The sequence below is a fragment of the Pteronotus mesoamericanus genome, unplaced genomic scaffold (genome assembly GCF_021234165.1).
Source record: "Pteronotus mesoamericanus isolate MK-2021 breed Mesoamerican mustached bat unplaced genomic scaffold, CSHL_Meso_final contig_100, whole genome shotgun sequence".
NCBI classification, from domain to species: Eukaryota; Metazoa; Chordata; class Mammalia; order Chiroptera; family Mormoopidae; genus Pteronotus; species Pteronotus mesoamericanus.
Window position 1 is genome coordinate 973,480 of NW_026554999.1, and position 25,689 is coordinate 999,168.

The 25,689-nt window shown below is 36.3% G+C and overlaps 1 protein-coding gene across 3 annotated transcripts in view; it reads right to left on the reverse strand.

Annotated features, from left to right (window-relative positions):
- Nucleotides 1-25,689, reverse strand: part of RALGAPA1 (Ral GTPase activating protein catalytic subunit alpha 1) — a 260,435-nt gene that overhangs the window by 69,008 nt on the left and 165,738 nt on the right. For all 3 annotated transcript variants that reach the window (XM_054588112.1, XM_054588037.1, XM_054587963.1), the window contains 2 exons: nucleotides 23,528-23,599; nucleotides 6,873-6,996 (listed from right to left, as the gene is read on the reverse strand). In XM_054588112.1, the coding sequence (XP_054444087.1) occupies nucleotides 6,873-6,996; nucleotides 23,528-23,599 (196 nt within the window). The remainder of the gene's footprint in view (nucleotides 1-6,872; nucleotides 6,997-23,527; nucleotides 23,600-25,689) is intronic.

The window sequence follows — 25,689 nt, forward strand, 5'->3', positions numbered from 1 at the left end:
ACTATATGGCCCTATACTTTCCCTGTCTACATTTAGAAACAGATAGTAAAATAATTTTGCACAACCACCAAACGAAATTAAGAAAACTCAAAAGAAGAAAGGCTAGTGTATTTACCCATATTTTTTCTTGCCATGCTGTTTTTCCCTGATGTTCCAAGGTTCCTTTTAGCATTTCCTTTCTGCTAACAGAACCTCTTTTAGTGATTCTTTTAGGATAGGTCTGCTGACAACAAATTCTGTAAGTTGTCCATCTTAGAATGTTTTGCTTCATTCCTTCACTAAGTACAGAATACTGGGTTGAGAGAGGTATTTACCCCCAGCATTTAAAAAAATATTTATGTCATTTCCTCTAGCCCCTATAGTTTCTGATGAGAATTTCACTGTCATTTTGTTTTCCACCTATAGATTAGGTACATTTTTTTCTCTGTGTGCCTCTGAAATTTTTTTTGTCTGTAGGTTTCGTAAGTTTGATTAGGATGTATTTTAGTATGGGTTTCTTTTGATTTATCCTGTTTGTGTTTCACCAGTTTATTTGATCTGTGGCTTAATTAGTTTTATTCCGTTTGTCAAATTTGAGAAGTTTTAACATCATTTCTTCAATTGTTTTTCTGACCGAACCTCTTTCTCCTCTCCTTCCAGGACTAAGAAATCAGAAAACAGGAATGCTATTATCTTTTGTCACAGTGCCACATGTCTCATTATCTTTAAGTCTATTCTCTTTTTGCTGTTCAGATTAGTCTTTACTATTCTATCTTCGAGTTTACTGATTCTTTCTTCTGTATGCCTATCTCTACCTGACCGTTGTTGGGTCCATCTACTGAGCTTTATATTTGTTACTGTATCTTCAGTTCTAAAATTTCCACCTAGTTCTATCTTCCATTTCTTTGCTGAAACTTTTCTATTTTTCATTTGTTTCACCTGTATTCCTAATTTCTGAAGCATTTCTATTATGTTAATTTAAAATCTTTGCCATCTTGGTGTTGGCATGTATTGCCTTTCCATTCAGTTTGAGACCTTCCTGGTTCTTTGTATGATTTCTGATTGAAACCTGAAGGTTTAATATTATATTACGAAACTATAACATATATTATTTAAACCTCATTTCTTTAAACCTTCTGCTTTAGCTGGTTGTTTTGTGACAGCTCCATCAAAGAAGCAGGAGCAGTGCTGCCTCTGTATTGACAGGTGGAGGTAGAAGTATAGGTTCCCTACTTAACCTATGTTGATACCTAGGCAGGAGAGATCCTCATTACTGCTAAGTGGAGGTAGGAGTTCTGGCTTCCTATGTGGTGTCTACTGACATTGTGGTGGGGGTGGTCTCATTACTGCTGGGTGACAGTGAAAGGTCTAATTCTTCACTCTGTCCCCTCTAACGTACCCCAGTGGAGAGAAGCAGGGGCACCTAATTATTGCTGGGGAGGGGGGTGGGGATGGAATTCAAGGTTCCTCCCATAGTCTCCATCAACACTGTTTTGTGGGTAGTGGACAGGGCTTGTTACCAGCTGGCAAAGATGATAGTCTTGACTTTGTCTTGCTCTTCACTGTCATTATCTGATACTGCTCTGGTGTAGAGTTGGAGATGCCTCATTGTAGTCTCATGGGGGTAGAAGTCTAGGCTCCCTAACTGACTTTCGTTTTTAGGGGTGGTCACAAAATTTTCTGTGGGGTTTGGCTGGAGTAGAGCAGTTACTGTCTAAACGTTCTGTTTTTCTTACTGTTCCTTTCCTGGTCCTTTGGCTAGGAAGTGTTTTATTGGCTTTTTCTGTGCTCAATAATGTTTCTAGGTTGCTGGCTTCTTCAGTTTCACTTCTGGGATATACAGGGCAAAAAGAAAACCCCAAGAACCCATAATATCTTGTCATTCCTTGGTTCTGAAGTCCCTAGGTGGTATGTCTTCTCTCTACCTTTCAGTATTCTTATGCTTATTTTCTATGTGACGTCCAGGGTTTTTGTTGTACTTAGTGTGAAGAATAGGGAGAGTTTGTTTACTTGACCATCGCTGAAATGAAAGTCCTCAGTGTAAAACTTGATGGATTTTAATATTTTCACAGATTAGCACAGTCATCACCACAATCAATTTTAGAACATTTTCATCACTTCAAAAAGAAGCCCTATACCTTTTAGCTGTCACACCCCAATCTTTCTCATCCCCCACAACCAGCCTTAAGCAACCAATAGTCTACTTTCTGTATTTTTACACACACACACACACACACCCAAGCACACCCCCCCCCACCCTATTGTGGATATTTCATATAAATGGACCATAAACATAGCCTTTGCGACTGGTTTCTTTCAGTTAGCTCAATGTTTTCCAAGTACATTCACATTGTAGCATTATGTCAGTACCTCATTCCTTTTCATGACTGAATAGCACTGTCATAACACTGTCCAAGTATGGATATACCATACTTTGTTTATCCATCCATCCACCCATTGATATAACTTTGGGATGTTTCCATGTTTTTGGCCATTATACATGAACAAGTTTTTTTGTGGGGACATACACTTTCACGTCTCTTGGGTATATTATACCTAATAGAAGTTCTAGTCACAAGGTAATTCAATGTTTTGCTGTTTGATGAGCTCTCAGATTGTTTTTCACTGCAGCTTCACTATTTCACATTTCTACTGGCAGTGTATGAGGGTTCAGATTGCTCCAAATTCTAGTCTACAGTTGTTATGACTGCTGTCTGATTTTTTGATTCTTGACATCCTACTGGGTGGTGTCTTACTGTGGTTTTGATTTGCACTTCTCTTACAGATAACAGTGAAGGCATCTTCCCATGTGTGTACTGGTTGTTTGTTTATCTTCTTTGGAGAGATGTTTGTTTCAGGTCCTTTGACCATTTTTTAAAATTGGGTTGTCTTCTAATTATTGATTTATAAAAGTTCTTAACATATTTTAAATGTATGTAATTTGCAATTATTTTCTCCAATTGTGTAGGCTGTGTTTTCACTTTGTTGATAATGTCTTATGAAGCACAAAAGTTTAAATTTTAACAAAGTCCAATTTATTGATTTTCCCCCCTTTGTTGCTCATAGTTTTAGGGTCATATCTAAAAATCCCTGTTATTTGTAAATTATACTTCAATAAAGCTGAAAATATATCCTTTGCCAAATGTAAGGTCATGAAGATTTACCACTGTTTGTCTTTTAAGAGTTTTATAGCTTTAGATCTTAATTTATGTCTTTGATCCATTTTGAGTTAATTTTTGTACATAGTGTGAGGTAAGAGTCCATCTTCATTCTTTGCATGTGTCTATTCAGTGGCTCCAGCACCATTTGTTGAAAAGAATATTCTTTCTCCACTGGATGGTCTTGGCACCCTTATTGAAAATCAGTTCAGAATACATTTGGGAGTCCGGCAAAGGCGGAGGCATAGGTAGACATGCTTCACCTTCTTCAACAACCATAAGAAGGATAATAACCAATCTAAAAACAAAAACCAACCAGAACAGCCAGAAAATTGAACTGTATGGAAGTCCAACAACCAAGGATTTAAAGAAGAAACATTCATTCAGATGGGGAGGAGGGGTCGAGACAGGGGAACAGGAGCAGAGAGGATGCAGTTGGCTAGGCGAGATGGCAAGGCAATGGTGGTGGTGGCCAGCGGAATGGGTGGTCCCTCATTCACTTGCCATGGATAAAAACCATGAAGGACAACTGGGGAGTGGACAATCTCAGCCCAAGGCCATACCATGCAGTCCAGGGTTCCAGTGCCTGAAAAATAAAGCTTCATAACCTCCTGCTGTAAAAACAAGGGAGGATGGGGCAGTGGAAGAAACTGCCGGTCTCTCAGAAGAGTCTGTTTAAAGGACCCACAGGGCCCGAGAACATATGCAAACCCTCCCGCTGTGAGAATCAGCACAGGGCTGCAGCTAAAAGGGCACCAGTCACGGGAAGAGGGATAAATGCCTGTAAATGGGGTGAGAGCTGAGCAAGTGGCATTGTTCCATCTCTGACCCCTTCCCCACCTAGGGCGCCACAAAACTGTGAAGTGGGTTGCACTGCCTTGGTGAATACCTAAGGCTCCGCTCCTTACAATGTAACAAGTGGCCCAACATGGGGAGTCAAAGCAGCTCTACCTAATACACAGAAACACAAGGAGGCTGCCAAGTTGAGGAGACAAAGAAATATGGACGAAATGAAAGACCAGGCCAAAACTCTAGAAAGAGAACTGAGGAACACGGAGATGGCAAACCAATCGAAGTAGAGTTCAAAACACTGGTGATCAGGATGCTCAGAGAAATGATTTAATAAGGCCACAAAATACAAGAAGAAGAGAAGGCTATACAAATTGAAAGAAGGAAAAATACACAGGGAACCAACAGTGAAGGGAAGGAAGCCAGGATTCAAATCAATGATTTGGAACGAAAGGAGAAAATAAACATTCACCTGGAACAGAAAGAGGATACAAGAAATTGAGAAATCAAGGAGAGGAAACCTCTAGGACAACTTTAAATGTGTCAACATTCAAATTATAGGTGTACCAGAAGGAGAAGAAGAAGAGCAAGAAATTGAAAGCTTGTTTGAAAAAATAATGAAAGGAAACTTCCCCAATTTGGTAAAGGGAATAGACATAGAAATCCGGGAAGCTCACAGAGTCCCAAACAAGTTGGACCCAAAGAGAACTACACCAAGACCATCATAATTAAAATACCAAAGGTTAAAGATAAAGAGAGAATCTTAAAAGCAGCAGAAGAATAGAAGAGAGTTACCAAAGGAGTTGCCATAAAACTATCAGCTGATTTCTCAAAAGAAACCTTGCAGGCAAGAAGGGACTAGCAGGAAATATTCAAAGTAATGAAAAGCTAAGAACTACAACCAAGATTACTCTATCTAGCAAAGCTATCATTTAGAATGGAAGGGCAGATAAAGTACTTCCCAGACAAGGTAGAGTTAAAGGAGTTCATCATCACTAAGCCCTTATTATATGAAATGTGAAAGGGGCTTATTTAAGAAAGAGAAGATGACCAAAATAATGAACATTAAAATGACAACCCACAACTATCAACAACTGAATCTAAAAAAACAAAAAACAAACACTAACTAAGCAAACAACTAGAATAGGAATAGAATCATAGATATGGAGATCATTTAGAGGGTTATCAAGCCAGGAGGGGGAAGGCGGAGAATGGGAGAAAAGGTACAGGGAATAAGCAGCATAATTGGTAGGTATAAAATAGACAGGGGGAGGTTAAGAGCAGCACAGGAAATGGAGAAGCCAAAGAACTTATATGTATGACCCATGCACATAAACTAAGTGGGGGGACTGCTGGAGGGAATGAGGGTACCAGGTGGAGGGGGACAAATGGGAAAACTGTATAGCATAATCAATAAAAATATACAAAAATAGAACAGAAATCCGTTGGCCTTACATGTATATATTTATTTCTCAATTTTATTCCATTGAAAGATGTCTATTTTGATGCAAGTACCACACTGTTTACTTGGTTAGTGTTGTGTTGTACTAAATTTTGAAGTCAGGATGTGTCAGTACTCCTAATTTTTTTTCCTATGTCCCTTGCTTTTACTAATACTTATTACTAATATTTTTGTTTTTTTTAAAACATAATTTGTTTTCCAAATTACTTTCACACATATAATCTCATCCGAATTTCACATCATATCTGTTGCATAAAAAGGTATATTACCTTTGACAAATAAGCAAACAAGTCTAGACAGTTCAAGTAACTCACTTATGATGAAATAGCAGGTTAGGAAATATTCAGCCATGAAAATATATACTGAATGCTAAAGGCTTATGTATTAGACACTGTGCAAAGAATTGGGATTAAATAAGAAAAAAATGAGGTAAAAGTGCCTACACTCTAGTAGCTTACAGTCTAGTGCAGTGGTCTTCAACAATTTTGTTCATGTATTCTCTACAAGAACATTGAGAAATTATGTATTAAGTTGACAACTATAATGAAAATTTTCATTAAGTTTAAATTGTTGCAAACGATATAATTTCTAGTGTACTGCATATTATACATATGCGCTTTAAATATATTTTCATCAAAATCTTAGCTATAAATTCCATTGATATAATATGTATAAAATATCTGCTATTAACTTAATGACATATCAGCTCCATCAAATTCACTTCCTGTTAGAAATGTCTGACACTTCATTTTCCAATTAAAATGAGCATCTTAATACAAACCTTTGTGATAAATACTTCACTTCTGAGTTAAAATTCTAAGATAGATTTGATACAGGAACCATGACATGAGTTGGCTGCCGGGAAGGTCTCTAGTTGCAGTATCTTTCCAAATTTCTTGCTCTGCTTTCAGGGATATTCTCTTTCAGGAAAATGTTCTTTTTAAAGAACTATCTTTTTTTTTTTAATGTCAAAACCTTCTGGAGCAATGTAAAACTTGGGTGAGTGCATGGTAAGCCTTTCTTTTACAAAAATAAAAGAAAAAAAAGAGGAAAGAGACTGCAGAAGGGTTCTAAGGCATTAATTTTAGTAAAGTTGAAAATCTATCTGGAAACTAATCTCCTCCATTACGCATGCTGACGTGCCCCCTAGAAAGCCTTGGTATGGTCCTAAGAATATTCACACCTTAGTTTCAAGACTACCAGTGTAGTGGTCACAGCTGTGAAGAAATCCAGATCTCTAAACCTATGCATTTCATACTCTCTGACAACATAGAGTCTTATAAAATAATTAACAATTTTCCATTCAAAATGCCAACTGCTGTTATCTTTGCAAATGAGATATAAGGAAGAAACAGCAACAAACTTATTGTATAGTTGTTGAGTCTCCTAATACAATGCTTCTAAAATAAGTTAGAAAGAAAAAAGGAATACCAATGCTTCCAAATGGACTAAGATAATAATTTGGTATAATCTAAAAACAGTACCTCCCAACCAAGACCAGCTACAAAATCTTCATATGCTTGACTTCCTCCTGTATTGGTGAGAATGGAATGTTTATCTTCTTGTCCTTCAGCAACATAAAATACTGCGATCTTGTGTGTCTCTCGGCTGTAAAACAAAAGGTTATATCATTCACTTAATCATTAATTTACCCATCTAGTCATCAATAATCATGTTCTATGTACAAAGTATATATGGCAATAAGAAGATAAAAATGATTTAAATATTATTATCTAAAGAGGGAGATAAGTAATTGTAAGTAAAATTATTATAAAAGTTTCAAAATTGCCACTGGAACAGAAGAAAGGCATGATTATTTCTGACTGGAGAAACAGAGAGAAACTTAAAGGGGAAGGTAATATTGAGTTGCATGAAGGTAAGTAAGATTAAACAATGAAGAGGAAGTATATCAGGAAAGACACATAAGTTTGAATGCATGAAACCGCTAAATTGACTGCCGTCGAATGTGGCTGAATCCAAGAGTTAAAGGAATTGTGTTTTACAAATAGAAGTAGAACAAAGCAAAGGTGGTTGGTTGCAGATGGTTGATGGAGAAATGGTACAGGCAGTGGGAGCCTTGAAGGGTTGAGGGTGGCTCTGGGCTGTCTGTTTGGAGGCTGTTTGGATTCTTTTGTCGCCTTGATCCACATCTCAGGATTCAGGGCCTCAGTTTTCTTATCAGACACAAGGGTGTGTGGCTGTATATCTGCCCACATTCTGCAGTGATGTGGCAAACTGAGAGTGAGTGGCTTTGGTTTGCCCAATAAAGGTGAACTACCATCTGGTCCCTGTGGCTCCCATGTGGCCCCAGTTCGGCCCTCTGAAGTAACAGTCCTTTCAAAAGCACATGTTCCTTTTCTGAGCTCCCACCCCACAGAGCCACAGAGCCAGCAAGCAGGCACACCATATCGGAGACTCTGTCAACTTGGCTGGCACTGCTTGTCACACCCGCGTGATTCCCTGAGGCCCTGCTCCACCAACTTTCACTCCCACCCAAGCTTTTTCCAGTGGCTGTTCCATATGAATGGCTCATCTTGGCCCATGATTCAGATTTTTCCTAATGATCTCAAACAAGCAGCATCTGGCTTCAGTGAACTTGGTACCTGTTGCTAAGTTGCCCTAGGCCTGGCACTAGCAGCAGCTGGCCTTGGTTCACATCTTGGCCTTGGCTGGGTACCTCCAAGCCCACCACAAGTAGCAGCCACCTGTGGAATGCCTTGTAGCTTATGCTGTGTGAGCCCAGACAGAACACAGGCAGTGGCTGACCTTGTACATACCAACAGCAATCAAGGCTCAACTACAAGAGGCTGTACAAGCTCACACAGTGGGTGAACCCTGAGTAGCCAGCTTGGGTAATACGGTAAGCTGTGCCACTGGACCGTACAGGACCCCTACTACATTAGGCCACTCTACCAAACCCAGGAGAGGTAGCAGTTCTATCTAATACAAAGAAACAAACACAGGGAGGCAGCCAAAATGAGGAGACAAAGAAACATGGCCCAAATGAAAAAAACAGAACAAAACTCCAGAAAAAGACTAAACAAAATGGTGACAAGCAAGTTACTAGATGTAGAGTTCAAAACACTGGTTTTAAGGATGCTCAGTGAACTTAGTGTGAACTTCAACAGCATAAAAAAGGGTATGGAAACCACAAGAAAGAACCAGTCAGAACCAAAGGGTACACTAATTAAAATAAAGAACAATTTACAGGGAATCAGCAGTAGAGTGGATGAAGCCAAGAATCAAATCAGTGATGTGAAGTATAAGGAAGCAAGAAACACCCAATCAGAACAGCAAGAAGAAAGACAGAACCCACTTCCCCCCTCCCCAAATGAAGATAGTCTATGTAAGGAGCCTCTGGGACAACTTCAAGTGTACCACATCTGCATCATAGTGGTGCCGGAAGAAGAAGAGAGAGAGCAAGAAATTGGAAATCTATTTGTAAAAATGACAGAAACCTTCCTGAATCTGGTGAAGGAAATAGACATACAAGTCCAGGAAGCAGAAAGAGTCCCAAACAAGATGACACCTAAGAGGCCCACACCAAGACACATCACAATTAAAATGACAAAGGTTAAAGACAAAGACAATCTTAAAAGCAGCATGAGAAAAGCAGTTTGTTACCTACAAGTGAGCCCCCATAAGACTGTCAGCTGATTTCTCAAAAGAAATTTTGCAGACTAGAAGGGAATGGCAAGAAATATTCAGTCATGAAAAGGAAGGACCTACAACCAAGGTTATTCTACCCAGCAAATCTATCATTTAGAATACAAGAACAGATAAAGGGCTTCCCAGACAAGAAAAAGCTGAAGGAGTACATCACCACTAAACCAGCATTATATGAAATGATAAAGGGTCTTCTTTAAGGAGAAGAAGATGTGCAAAAATATGAACAATACAACAGCAAGAAGCACATATCTATCAACAATTGAATCTAAAAAGTAAACAAACATGCAGAAGAGAAACAATCATAAATACAGAGAACATATTTTGATGGTTGCAACATGGGAGAGGGTTGGGGCAATGGGCTAAATGGGTGATGTGATTAAGGAGTAGAAATTGGTAGTTAACGGAATAGCCGTGGGGGTGTCAAGTACAGCACAGGAAGGAGGACAGCTGAAGAACACATATGCATGACCCATGGACATGGACAACAGTGTGGGGACTGCCTGGAAAATTGGGGTGTGCTGCATGAAGGGAGTTAAGGGGGGAAAATTGGGACAACCGTGATAGTACAGTCAATAAAATATAATTTTAAAAAAAGGATATAGGAGATGAGTAAGAAATAATTCTTTTTTTCAAGGTACTTAAAATACAGAAGAAATGTGCACACAAATATAAAACTGAATGAAGTAATCAATAAGTTCTTACGTATTTTATTTTTAGTCCTCCCTAAATTTAAAAATGTTCATGAAAGAAACTTGTGATATTTGGCTTTCCAAACTTCCTAGAACCCACTATATTTGGACGAGGTTAATTTAACTAAAGCATGGGTTAGCAAATTTTATGACCAGAAGTAAAGTTTTTAGCACTTTACCATGCAGCAATCAAAAAACAAGTAAACCATATCCACCAACAAGTAAATCAGTACTGACATTATTTTAAAAGTTTAGTCAGATAACCAGATTCTCTACATCCTCAAGTTGTCAGGTCACATTTGGGGTTCCAATATTAGCAATTTAAAATCAGGAACAAAGCTGTCATAGATGCTTTCACTAATGGCAATATTTCACTTTAGGCGGTAAACACCTAGGGAAACTACTGGTGTATCGGATTTATCATTAGGATTATCGAGTGTAAGACATACTGGTATTGGGGGTGGAAGGGAAGACAGACATCCAGAATTACAGAATGAGTATCTCAGTAGACTTTCTCCCAAGCAAAATAATGATTTAACTTGTGAAAATGATTTTAAAAAAAATCATTTAAGTCTCTGTATATTGTCCTAAAGGCATATAGCAAATGGAGAAACATTTATTCAAGAAAACTTACTAAATCTGGTAAGAAAAGAGTAAGTTTTTGATACTGAGCCATGACCTGCTCTTCTACCCACCGCTTCACTTCCATGTTACAGAAACTTTAACCTGGTCATTCTACTCAGGCCAATGTAGGGGCTCCCTCTCCCCTCCCGTTCTCTGGGAATATGGTTTCATCCTGAGAAAGACAGGCTAATTGTTGTTTTTCATCCTCCCCAGTCCCACGGTGCAGAAGCTCGATTCCAGGCAATGGTGGATGAGAGAACCAGGTTTACCTTACCTCATCTAGCTTCCTCTCTTAGGATACATGCTTTAGGCACAAAAATGTGTCCTAATCTTACCCACTCCAATTTACTAGAAAGGTGGAGGTTTCACATCAGGAAGGACAAGATAAAAAGAAGAGGAACTGCCCATCCCTCCCTAAGTGAGGATGTCACTCCGGGAAAAATTGGTCTCTGACCCTAGCTAAGACATAGTGTGGCAGAAGGCCTCTACCCAGGGTGAAAGGCAAGTCTAAGGACAAGAACTCAGCAGCAGCTGAGTCTGAGAGAAGTGATTTTCTGGAACAAAGTTAGGAGAATGACATATCTAAAAAGGTATTGTCAAAAACAAAGATCTTAAATAAAAAAACAAAAACAAAAAAAACAAAGGATATCTTGGTGGAAAGCAGATAAGAGAAGCTGGCAGCTCCATGACACAAGCACAACAGCAGAGGAGCCAGAAGTTTTAATAGAGAGAACCAAGGGGAGATTGCCAGGAAGAGCCATCCTGTGAGCACACTCAATTCTGAGTGTCAAAAGATCATGCATGTGCACTATGTTGCACCCACACAGGAGCCACGAGAATGAGATGTAGGACAGACATTAAAGCAATCTTCAAATCACACAGACCTATCAACACAAGGTGAAGCCTCCCTGGTGTTGAACAATAATACTGTACTTGAACTCAGAGTCAGCTTTTGTGAAGCCAATACTTAAAAATAGCATCCAGTCATCCCTGCAAGTCTGGAAGATTGCAAGCCCAAGGCTGTGTCCTCTTTGGAGCAACCAGAGAGTGAACCTCCAAGCTCCTAGTCTCTGGGTGAACATGGAGCAAAAAAAACGTAAACACTATGAACATAATAACCAACTCCAAACCACACACACACATCCATGCTAAACAATAAAAATCTAATTGGTTAAGGGAATTAAAGCATAAACTTTGATTAATAAGTAGATTAGATCAACCCAGGAGACCCCTTGGTAGCCAGGTTAAAAGATAAAAACATTAAAAGAAAAAAAACTGAGCAGGTAGGTCAGAAGCTGCATTCTGAGGGGAATAGACTTTGCAACATTAAGTACAACCAAGTCACTAGAAAGTAAATAAATGATCAAGCAAACAACCAGCACAAACCACACACTTTTGATTCAAAGACACGCATAATGTTAAAAGTAAAAGAAATGGAAAAAGATACCATGCAAACAGTAACCAAGAGGGCTGATGTGACTATACTGATAACAGACATTAAAACAAAAAAATATTATTAGTGATAGAGACATTTAATACTCTTAAAAAGGTTAATCTAACAGGAGAAATGAAAATTTCTCCCTATTTCTCCAAATTCATGGAAAATTTCTCCATAAAAACATGTATGCACCCAACAGAGCTTCAAAACACATAGAATGAAAATGAAAAAATTAAAGGTAGAAGTAGACATTTCTACGATCATGGCTGAAAACACCAATACCCCACTTTCAATAATGGACAAAACAACTAAGGAAACAAAAGGCCTGAATAACAGAATAAGCCAACTAGACCTAACAGACAACTACAGAACACGCTATCCAATAGTAACAGAAAACACATCCTTCTACATGTGCATACATGGAACATACTTCAAGACAGACTTTATGGCAGAGCATAAAACAAGCCTCAGTAAATCTGAAAGGAGTGAAATCATGCAAAGCTTATTTTCTAATCACAATGGAATGAAATTAGATATCAGTAAAAGAAAATTTGGGAAATTCATATATATGTGGAAATGAAACAAAGTACTTCTAAATAACTGATGGGCCAAAGAATAAATCTCAAGGGAAATTAGAATATACTTGGAGATGAATGAAAATGAAAATATGACATACTAGAACTGATGGCATGAAAGTAAAGCAGGGCTCATTGGGAAACTTATGGATGTAAATGCCTATATTAAAAGAGATGAAAAGATCTCACATCAATAACTAAACCTCCAATCTTGAGAAACTAGAAAAAGAAGAGCAACTAAACTCAAAGCAAGCAAAAAGAAGAAAATAATGAAGAAGAGGGTGGAAATCAATGAAATAGAGAAAAGAGAAAGACAATAGAGAAAAATCAATGAAACCAAAAATTGGTTCTTTGAGATAATAAACAAAACTGACAACATATACTTAGACTGAGCAAGAAGAAATTCAAATTATAAAAATCAGGAATGAAAGAAGAGACATCACTACATAGCTTACAGAAATACATACCTTACAGAATTGTAAAGGAATACTATGCACAACTGTTTGGCAACAAATTACATGTATCAGACTGAATGGACAAATTCTTAGATAGATACAAATTACTAAAACCACCTCAGAGGAAACAGAATTCCTGAACAGATCAATAATGAGTAAAGAGATTAAATTAGTAATTTGAAAAGGAAGAAGTAAAACTACCTCCACTTGCAAATGAGATGATTCTGTAAATAGGAAATTCTAAGGAATCCACTAAAAAGCTATTAGAGCTAATAAATGAGTTTGGCAAGGGTTCAGGATACAATATGAACATATAAAAACCAACTGTATTTCTCTACACTAGCAATAAACAATCAGAAAACAAAATTAAGGCAATTACTTTCATAATAGCATCAAAAATACTTTGGTATATATTTAACAGAAGTGCAGAACTTACTATAGTAAGCCCTCAACACCACTGTTAGGTTCTTGAAAACTGTGACTTTAAGTGAAATGATGTACAATAAAACCAATTTACCATAGGCTAATTGATATAAATAAGACTGAAGTTCCTATTCCATATTTCTCGTCACAAAAACATCATCAAACTTCTAAATAAAGACCCAAAACACTTTGGTTAAACATTAAAATAGATAAACTATACCTACATTAAAGAAAAATTAATAAAAAGATGATTATTTTCCAACCTGTTTATTCCAGTTCAGAGTTGCAGGTGGCTGGAGATTACCCAAGTAGCTCAGGGTGCAAGGCTAGAACCAATCGTGGACAAAATGCCATTCCAAGACACCCACCCACATTCACATACACTGGGACAATTTAGACATGCCAATTAACCTAATGTGCACATCTTTGGAATGTGGGAAGAAACTGGAGTACCCAGAAAAAAACCCACTCAGACATGGGGAGAATGTGAAAACTCCACAGAGAATTGTTCCCCCTCCCCATCAATGATAAAATGAAACACAGTTAAACAAAACAGTATTAGAGTAACTGCTATATGCTGAAAACTATAAAACACCATTGAAAGAAACTTAAAGATCTTAAAAAAAAATCCCACTTTCACGGATGGGAAGGCTTAATATTTTAAGATGATAATATTCCCCAAATTGATCCACAGACTTGATGCAACCCTTATCAAAATCTCAGGTGCCTTTTTTGTAGAAAGTGGGAAGCTGATCCTAAAATTCACAGGAAAATGCAGAAGATGCAATACAGTCAAAACAACCTTAATAAAGAAAACAAAGTTGGAGGACTCATAATTCCTAATTTGAAAACTTGCTACAAAGCTAGAGCAATCAACTCACTGTGGTATTGCCAATAAGAATAGATATGTAGATTTATATGGAACAGAACCATAGGTCCAGAAAAAGAATCATTCTCTCTCTCTCTCTCTCTCAATTGCTTTTTGACACTGGTACAAAGACAATTCAATGGGGAAAAGAACAGTCTTTTCAACAAATAGTGTTGGGGCAATTGGATATCTACATGCAAAAGAATGAAGTTGGATTCCTACCTCACACCACATACAAAAGATTAAATAAAAATGAATCAAAGATCTACATATAAGGTTTAAAACAAGTTTATAAAACTATAAAATGCCCACAAACTGTACATGAATATTCACAGCAACATTATTCATAACAGCCAAACAGTAAAACCAATTCAAATGTCTACCAACTGATGAATGAATAAACAATATGTAGTACAGTTACAAAATTATTCAGCAATAAAAAAAAATAGAGACATAATGCAATATGGATGAACTTTGAAAACACTGTGCTAAGCCTGTAAAAAAGACCACATACTCTTTTATATAAAATGTCCAGAACAGAAAAATATATAGTCACAGAAAGTAGATTAGTGTTGTCTACAGCTGGGGGATTAGAGGTGGTGTTGGGTACAAAGGGGATTGACTAATAATGGGTATGGGGCTTCTTTTTGAAGGGACTAAAATATTCTAAAGTTAGACTGTTGTAATAGCTACACAACCCTGTGTATATACTAAAAATATGTATACTATAAATGAGGAAATTGTATGGTATGTGAATTACATTTCAATGAAGCAGTTAAGAATTTACCTTGGATGCATGATCCATGTGTAAATTCTGATCCTGGCAGAAAGGCAACTTTTCAGTGTTCTCACTTTTCTAGGTAAAGGATTATCAGTAAGAACTAAGAAATCATAATTTATGAAACTGGGAAGAACTGGATAGAAATGTTCATCTAATACTATATAAATCCAAAAGCTGAGAGAAATGTATGTGCAATAAAGAAAAATACAACATAAACCTTTAGAATGCATATGAAAGAGAGAAAGCACCTTCATGTTATGTGTCCTTCGTACAATTCAGCGGCCTTTTCTGTCAAATCTTAATCTTTCACCATTCCTTCTTATTTTTCTACTAAGTACTACTGCTAAAATGTTTGGTGTACTATCATTAGATTAATATGCACCACAAAAGTGAATGAGAAAAAGTTACTAGAAAAAAAATAAAAGTAGTGAATCTGCAACCACAAATATTCTATAAAAATATGTGCTGTACTGGCAAAATATTATACATACTATGGAAAAACTCAAAGTGAAATCTGCTAAGTTATAAGCATTTCTGAATCTCGGTATGTTATATATGCTGCAATAGAAATACTAATACAAAACATATCGAGATTTGAAATGTAAAAATAGTGGTTCAATTGTGAGGAACAGGAATTAGTTCTTTCAGTCAAAGAAAATAAAGGATCCATAAATGATCTAGGTAGGTAAGAGTATAAGCAAAGTAACTTTTCATTTATGTCCTCGCTAGTTCTCCAGGCAAGTAGTTAGGTATATTTCCAGGTTTCTTGGTTTAGAAGCTCAAAAGTTGCCTTAATGTTACATAATTAGAATGGATTTTTTTATCCGAATCCATTGTATTGGGGGAAGAAAGCAAACTGTTATTTTCTTTAATTCTTTATTTTCTTTTTATTTTTAAAAAGTTCTTTATTTTTTTAAAAAAAGCAAACAAAAAATGTCATGGGTTCATTTGATATAGAGTATCAAAAGAAATTATGCTGTCTCAAGGAAGATGTATGCCCTCCACATATTCAAGGTATACATGAGAATGAAAGCAGTTTAGTGAAAGCCAAGAAGTAGAAAATTATAAGATAATGTAAAGAAACATGAATAGGCCAGGTTGGCTGGTATGGCCTGAGAGTTCTAGACAATCAATTTTCAAAGAGTGCTATAACAATTTTCAAAACATGCAATATCTGACTATTTACTCAGGGACACTGACCTCTTTTCCCTTAGATTGTCAATTAAAAAATGACAACAGCCAGCACAACAACAGACATCTGGTGTGAATGAATCAAAATCACAGCTATATTTTTTTTTTTGTCAGACTGGCAGAAAATATATTTTTTGGTGTGTCTACAATTTTAGGAATTATTTTATGTGTGCCATGAGATGAAAAAAAGGTGAAAACTGCTGTTCTAGACTATAGAGTATGGTCAGGCACTAGGATGTCACTAAGGAATAAAATCAAAATTTTACTTTATAAAAATTACTCTGGTGCTGAGGACTGTCTACATGTGGAAGAGCCTGGAGATGAGAGGCTACCGACTGCTTAGAGAGTTGTTATAAGTCTTAGAAAGAAGTAGTAAGGGCATGAACAAAGAAGTTGGGATCAGTAAAAGGAGATAGAGGTGGGAGATAGTAAGAAAGGACTGACATAATGATTATGAAAATCTAAGGCTAAGGGAAAGAAAATGGTGAAGTCTGGGTGACTAAAATGGCATTTCCGAACACAACTGGAAAAATAAGCAGAAGGATATGATTTGGCAAAAAAAATGGTGACCTGGAAATGTAGCAGGCAGGTAGGTAAAAATTTATAGTAGGCAGCTACAAAATCACGACTGAGAATTGAGAGACAGGAATACATGGACAGAAAGGGACAGGGGTGAGAAGATACAAGAGCTATCCCGATGAGAAGGGTAACTATGCTAAGGGGTAGGAGGCAGAAGATGAGCCAGTAAAGACGAACAGGAAATAACTAGAGAATTAGGATGTTGAACAAGATACTTTCAGTGTTATAGAGCCAGGAAGAAGAACATTTTTTAAAAAGAGTAGATGACTATTAAATTTTTAGGGGATTAGAATATGGTTTCTTTAGGGCAGTGAAACTATTCCACAATAGTACAATGGTGAATACACATCATTATACATTTGTCAAAACTCATATAACACAAAGGGTGAACTGGAAACTATGAACTTAATAATAGTATGTTAATATTGGCTTGTCAACTTTAACAAATGTACCATACTTGATACAAGATATGAATTAAAGGGTAACTGTGTAGGGGGAAAGGTTTATGCTGGAACTCTCTGCACTTTGCAATATTTAGATTTAAAATTAAAACATGCTTATTAAGTTAATTAAATGAACTAGATAAATCAAAGAGGCTGATGTGGACTGAGAATTCTTTAGAGTTGATGGTAGGGACACTAATGTCAGAAGGACAGTTACAATAGAGCAGTAGAGGTCTGAGCAAGACAGCAAAAGAGATATGATTCCTACCCTCAAGGACCTATCTAGTACCAATGATAAATTATTATAGGGAAGAGTTAGGATATAACAACTCACAGACTACTTAGAGAATTATTACAACTGTTTTGGAAAGAAGCAATGGAAGTATGTAAGAAATAGTAATAGTAGTAGTAGTAGTAGTAACAGTAGCAGTAGTAGCAGCAGCAGTAGCAGCAGCAGAAGCAGCAGCAGCAGCAGCAGTAGTAGTAATGTGATAAATGCTATGATGTGTCAAGGGTCTGTGAGAGCACATGGGAAAAGAGCCAAACACAGACTGCAGAAGAAGATTAAAAAAGTAGGGGTACTTTAGGAAAAGGGTTTTCATTAAAAAATGATCTCTAAGTTGAGACTAAGAGGATGGACAGGAACTATTAACTCAGAAAAAATTTATACCCCTGAAACCTAAAATAAGAAACGTCACAGAAAATTATGAACGTATGAATCTCTACTAGTATTTATTTTGAAAGTCTCAATACAATGGAATTTTGTAAAAAAATAAAAGCAAAAACTAAATTGACATAAGACCTAAAATAAAATCTGAAAAAGACTAATCATGATAAAACAAATTGAAACAATTGGAAATTTTACTTATTTTTCCAAATTTTCAAAGAACAATAACAATTATTCTATAAAATGGGCTATCACATTAATTCTAAGAATGTAATAAGAATACAGAAAAATTAACTGTAGAATATGCTAACAGAGAGACTATATACCCTATTTCAAAATAAAATTATAGTAAATTTAACACAATAGGTCAAAAGACCTAGTAGAGTTTATCGCAAGAATTACTTAATATTAGTAATCTAGTGATACTGAAACACTATATATAAAAATTAGTTAAGAAATAAAAATTATATAAAAATCTCAGTTGATGCTGAAAAAGCTTCTAATAACATTTAACAACCTTTTGTTATAAAACTTCTAGAAAACAGGCTATTTCTTAGCATGATAAAAAGCACCTATTTCAAACCAGCAACCGAAGATACTCCCTCTTACTATAACTATGTATCACTGTAGTGTAATTTCTGATCAGTGCAATAAAACAGAATATAGACAAAAATATGCATAATTTTTAGAAAGGAGATTATTTGCAGAAAATAATCACATGCACGCGTAAACAAATCCTAAGAGGGATCCAAGATAGCAGAGGAGTATGTAGAAGTTACAAGCACCTCTTTCAGAACAAAATCAAAACTAAAACTAAATTATACAACAATCAAACTGAATAACCAACTAAAGGCTATCTGAACAGAAGTCTTATAACTAAGGATATACAGAAGCCCATCAAGACTTGTAGGAAGGGTGTAGATGTGAAAAGGGCTGGACTTGTATCCACTTGTGGAAGTTCAGAATCTGGAGGGGTATCTCAGCGAAAAGGTGCTCCACTGAGGAGCAAGGGGAATCAATCCCATGTTGGGCTCCCTAGCCCAATACACCAGAGCCAAGAAGAGAAGCCTAAACAACATCTGACCGTAAAAATCAGCAGGGAATCTGTCCACCGGGGTGATACAAGAGAGTGCTAGAAATCCAGGCACCTTCTTAAAGAGCCAGCATACACAATCTTGATTGGAGACACTTCACCCTGGCCTCGGTGCAAAGATGGAGACTCGGAGTGAATTGAAGTAATACAAGGAAAGGTTTGCTTGCGTGGCGTTTGGGAGAGGGCTGAAGAAACAGCCAACAACATCCCTGTGCAGATTTCCTCTCCCACACTGTCCACAGATGCCATCTTTACTGGGTTGAGCTCTGACCTAACTATAGCATAAGTCTGGGAGATGCATTAGAAGAAGTAGAAAATCTGAAGTTATTGAAGCAGTAATCAAATAACTCTCAACAAATGAAATTCCAGACTGGATGGCTCCACAAGAGAATTTTACTAAACATTCAAGGAAGAACTAACACCTCTCCTTAAACTATTCCAAAAAATTCAAGAGGAGAGAAGACTCCCAAGTTCATTTTATGGAGCCAGCATTATCCTGACTCCAAAACCAGATAAAAGTACTACAAAGAAAGAAAATTATAGGTTTTTATCCCTGATAAACATATATCCAAAAAATTCTCAAAAAATATTAGCAAACCAAGTTGAAGACTATATTAAAAAGATCATACACCATGATCAAGTGGGATTTATTCCCTGGATGCAAGGTTGGTACAATATACACAATGATCAATAAATCAACAAACAAGTGTTGGAGAGGATGTGAAGGAAAGGGAACTCTCATGTACTGTGGATGGGACTGCACATTGGTGTAGCCACTATGGAAAACAGTGTGGAGGTTCCTCAAAGAATTAAAAATGGAACTGCCTTATAACCCAGCAATTCCACTGCTGAGTATACATCTGAAGAAATTCAAAACACTAATTTGAACGAACATTTATACTTCTATGTTCATTGCAGCAAGACTTATGATAGCCAGGATACAAATGCAACTCAAGTGCCCAGTGGATAAAGAAGATGTGGTACATACACGCCATGAAATATAACTTGGCCGTAAAAAAGGAATAAAATCTTAAAATTTGCAAAAGCATAGATGGACCTAGAAGATATTATACTAAATGAAATAAGTTAGACAAAGACAAATACTATATGATTTTACTTATGAAAAGGTTGAAGTTATGTAGGTATTCTTACACAATGTTGCTAACACTAGAAATTAGTATTTAATGGAAAACAATTTTGCAATATATATGGCCTAAAATAAGTTCTTATGCTTTGGCCTAATAATTCTAGTTCTAGAAATCCATCCTAGGCAAGAAATTTTTAAAAATTTAAGTGGCATCATAAATATTTTTGAAGAATATAAAAAATGGTTGTATAAATGTTCACAGTATAAATTTTTAAAAAGATAACTATATATTATTATGATTCCAGTTTTGTAAAACAAAAAATCATAAATACATCTATCAAAAAAGAAATACCTTAAGATACATAAGCAATTGTTAACACTAGTATTATAAATACATGGTTTATTTTTGTTTCATATTTTCTATTTCAAAGTCAAAGAAATTAAATGTTATTTTAAAAAGATCATTCTGAGAAAAGTTAAAATAAAAACAACAACCAGTTAGGAATTATCAGATGTGAGTCAAGGCTATATTATTTCATAAATTTGGCAGTAACAGGCAGGAAAGGGTTTATAGCTTGAAAGGATAGCCTGAGGAAAGATTTGTTTTGTTTAAAGAGAGATTACAAACTTGCATACAGTAAAAGGAGTAGAAATTCAAGATAAAAGCAGCAACATAAAGGAAAGAATAAATGAATGGGATTTCATCAAAATAAGAAGCTTCTAGATGGCTAAAGAAAACATCAGCGAAGTGAAAAGGGAACCAACCATATGGGAAAATAAATTTGCCAATGATACCTCGGACAAGGGTTTGATCTCCAAAATCTATAAAGAACTCACATGACTCCACTCCAGGAAGACAAACAATCCAATTAAAAAATGGACAAGGGACCTGAACAGACACTTCTCCAAGAAGGACATACACAGGGCCCAGAGACATATGAAAGGATGCCCATCATCACTAGCCATAAGAGAAATGCAAATTAAAACCACAATGAGATACCACTTCACGTCACTCAGAATGGCCATCGTAAACAAATCAACAAACAAGTGCTGGAGAGGCTGCAGAAAAAAGAGAACCCTAGTACACTGTTGGTGAGAATGCAGACTGGTGCAGCCACTGTAGAAAACAGTTTGGGATTTCCTCAAAAAGCTAAAAATGGAACTGCCTTTTGACCCAGCAATTCCACTGCTGGGATTAGAGCCTAGGAATCCCAAAACACCAATTCAAAAGAACCTGTGCACCCCAGTGTTCGTAACAGCACAACTTACAATAGACAAGTGCTGGAAGCAACCTAAGTGCAATAAATGAGTGGAACAAAAAACTATGGTACATTTACACAATAGGATACTACGCAGCAGAAAGAAAGAAAGAGCGACTACCCTTCGCGACAGCATGGATGGAACTGGAGAGCATTTTGCTAAGTGAAATAAGCCAGGCAGTGAAAGGCAAACATCAAATGATCTCACTTATAAGTGGAACCTAATCAACAAAACAAACAAGCAAGCAAAATATAAGCAGAGTCACTGAAATAAAGAACTGACAATAAGAAGAGAGGACAAGGTTAACAGGGGAAAGAAGAGGAAGGGTTATCAAGGAGCATGTATAAAGGACCCATGGACAAAGCCAAAGGGGTAGCAGGAAAATGGAGACAAATGTATTTGAACAATTGAAAAAAAAAGAAATTCAAGATCAAAAAGGGGTAACTTTTTAAAGATACTATAGCAGGCAGAGAAGGTGGGAAGCAGAAGTGTAGAGAGACGAAAAATGGCTACCTTGAAAGTGAAGGTGAGCAAGAGATGATGACTCAACATAGAAATTAAAAGAGACAAAGATGTAAGGCAGAGTTGTTTGATATGTGAAAAGGCCTGAATAATCATATTCACTTTGCATTCTTGTAAAATAGTGATGGCATGGTGGGTGGCTTATATCAAGTGAGCTTCCCAATTGTCAGAAATCACTGGACTTAATTAATCAGACTAATGTGTGTTAAAATGTCAATATGTGGAGCAAGAACAAAGGTTAAGAATTACTGTTCTAGCAGACTGTCTTTCATACAGTAGCTCAAATATTTCAACTGAATTCATAGTGAGGTTAGAATAGAGATGACCTTTTGACAATAATGAAGGGGTATCAGAACAAAGAAGTGGTGTATAATAATTACTGCGAGAACCTGACTAAAAATTAAACATGGATAAGAAATTTGCAAAACAGTTGAGAAGACTGTTGAAGTAAAGGAGCATAAATATACAATAATGCTTTATATCACACTTGATTGATAATTTTATCTAGTAAGGTACTGCTGCCTAGGAGTAGAGAAAGTAGATGTTAAAAATGATTCTGATTAGAGCGCTGACTAGTGTGGCTCAGTCTGGTTGGGCACTGTCCTGCAAAGCAAAAGGTCCATGGTTAGATACCTTGTCAGGCACATCCCCAGGTTGTGGGTTTGTCCCCGGTTGGGCTGTGTAAGAGAGGCAACCGAATGATGCTTCTCTCCCCTCCTTCCAATAAATGAATGAATGAATGAATGCATGCATGCATGCATGCATGAATGAATAAAATATTTACAAAATGATTCTGATTAGAGAATGATAACTGGCACATGCGTGTGCATATGTGTAAACTTAAATGTAAAATAATTTTTAGGGTTCCAGATGTATTTTAAAAATAGTTGACAATGTGTGAGTGTCCTGGATAGGAAGGCAGGTGAAATTGGAGGTAGGTGGGCAGATTTACTGTGGGAATAGGAAAAGTAAAAAACTGGAGATATGAAAGTGTGAAACACCAGTTAAGACACAAGAACAAATGTGGATGTTAAGGAGGTTGTAAATTTCAGATCTCAGAAATAAACACATTCTTAATAATGATGACATCCAAAGCATTGCCAAAAAAGTACATATCCAAAAATTTCATTTTTATGAGACTGGAAAGGAAAGTAGGCACATATACAAGGATTAGCCTTATGGGAATTTCAGTTAAGTAATATTTTGTAGGTTCTAGTACTGGTTTCCCAAGGAATCTCATCCAGGTATACCAAAAAACCTAGAGATCATTAAAATAATGATATAACAGGGTTTTATGCATCAAAATCCACATTTAAATGTGTACATATTCAAGGACTTAAAGAGAAATCAGAGTTATAGCAATATAACAAACTATATCCACCTTGTGTCCCAATATTATTTTGGTAGGTACCAGCGTGTATTCACCAGTCATTTTACTTGAGGCCTCTTAGGCTAATCACAAAAGGTATATTTGAAATGTCTAAGTGTGGGAAAACAAACAAACAAACAAAAGATGATAGGTTCAATATGATTTCTGCAGTTTGAAAAATGATTCCGAAATGCATAAAAAGGTATAACCAATTCAAAGATACCAAACATTTTAAGGTAGCCCTGTATTTTTATCCTTAAAAGTTTATTATTTCTAAGGTATCAGTAAATAAAACATAGATTTTGCTCAGAAAGTTGTTAACTCAATAATACAGTATTATTCACATATAAACAGAGAAATAGCTGACAGTTGCTAGTTACAAATTTGAGGTTTTCCAACAACTTACCACTGTCTTGAATCCAAGTTCCTCAGCTCTCTAAGTAGTTTTTCATTTTTCTTCAGGAGATGAAAGCTCCTCCTAAACAGAAAAATTATAAATATTTTCATCACCTTGGTAGTGAACGACAGTCCCAGAAATACTTTCCACTCTACTCAGGCAACTCTTAACACTTTTCTTGCCTTATACTTCTAACACAAAGGAGAGCAAACCTTAAAAAAATGTAAAGAATATATGTCATTATTTATACCCAGACCCTCACAAAAATCTGCCAGTGGATCATTATCTACTGACCATTTCATTTTTCTTTGCAGATGCTGTGAGCCTCCCAAACTCATAGCTGGAAATAAGTGAATAAAAATACTTGGAAACTCCTCAATAGTTTCATAAAGTGAGAAAGTTTTTCCTCATGAGATAAAATATTCTCAAAATCTGAATCATTACTGAGTATGCATGTGTAATCTGGATGGAATTTGCTTTCTTCCTTGTTTTCTGCTGCATTTTATACACTATGAAGTAATATATGTGTACATTTACCAACTATGTTCTATAGGTACAAAATAACAGTAGTTTCCCTACCCCTTACCCATGGTTTCAGTTACCCGTGGTCAACTGAGTTCCAAAAACATTAAATGGAAAATTCTAGAAATAAATCAGAAATGTGGTGCCTGGTTTTGAGTAGCATGATGAAATCTCATTCTGTCCTGCCTGGGTCATGAATCACCGCTTTGTCCAGTGTATCCACACTGTATGTGCTACCCACCTGTTAATCACTTAGTAGCTGTCTCCTGTTATCAGAGGGAGAGAAAACACATTCATCTAACTTTGTTTACAACATATTGTTACAACTGTAAAATAGTACAATTGTAACAATATGGTAGTTATTATCCTACTAGTTATTATTGTGCTTAATTTGTAAGTTAAACTTTATCAGAGGTATGTATGTGCATGAAAACATATTCTAGGTATTACTATCCTGTTTCAGGTATCCACTGGGGGTTTTGGAATGTATCCTCTGCAGATAAGGGGGGATTACTGTGTGTGCAAATTATAATCATGAAATCAATGCTTGCTGACAATACAGCCTCTCACTTTAAATTTTTCTCTGGACAATATACAGATCATTCTACAGCAAAATAGAGTAGAATGCATTTATATGAGAGCCAATTACCTGTATTTGGATATACCATTAGGCAAACTGTGCTCCTAATATAATGTGGCTTTCCCATAAGGCAGAGTATATTCCATTCTAATAAATGGAAGGGTTTAAATCAAGTTAAACACTAAGCAAGCAAGTAGAACTCCATTTCAATTCGTCATATGCATTTAAATTACTTTAAGATTTATATTATCTAGTGATATCTGAGCTTCCCTCCTACTACAAATTGGACAGAAACAATACATTAAATAATGCTTTTCTATTTCCCTACAGCTTTCAGTTTCATAGAAATTTAAAAAATAAATGTTGTAACGCTTTATGCTAGTGTAAAATTTTAGTTCTTTATGTACATTACCTAATTTAATCCTCACCATTATGAGAGGTCAGAGTTATTTCCTCAAAGGTTAAATGATTCTAACCTGGGTCTTCCGATTTAAGTCTAATTCCTTTTCATTTAACTCCTACCTAACCTACTTGAATACTTTGTGTTTATTCCAAGTTTTAAATGAGGTTTAAACCTCATACATAGAAGAAAACATTTTAAAAAATGATATCCAGATTCTCTTCTGGTTTTCATGCTAAATCTTGAATTAATTTCTCTGATACAAGTAAGACATAATCATATTGATATTTGTCTTAAAAAAATTGTGAGGCTTATGTGACATAGAAATAATACCAGGCCTCTGCCTATAGTCCCTGACACAGAGATCCTAAAACCCTTGTCAATTCCTGAGTGATGGAAGTGACAGGAACATCCTCACAGCTCCTAGATCCCTTAGGATTTCCTGAGTACTTGCAGCATCTTTTGTTCCAATGAGGTGACTCTTGGTGGGCTCCTGGATAACCTGAGGATGAGGCCTTGTCACCAGAAAGGGCAACCACGATTAGAAGGTTGAAACTTTCAGCTCTACCTCTGGGTAGGGGGGAAACGCTGGAGGTTGAGTTAATATCAATTATGCCTGTATGATGAGGCCTCCATAAAAATCCCAAACTATGAGGTTTGGAGAGCTTC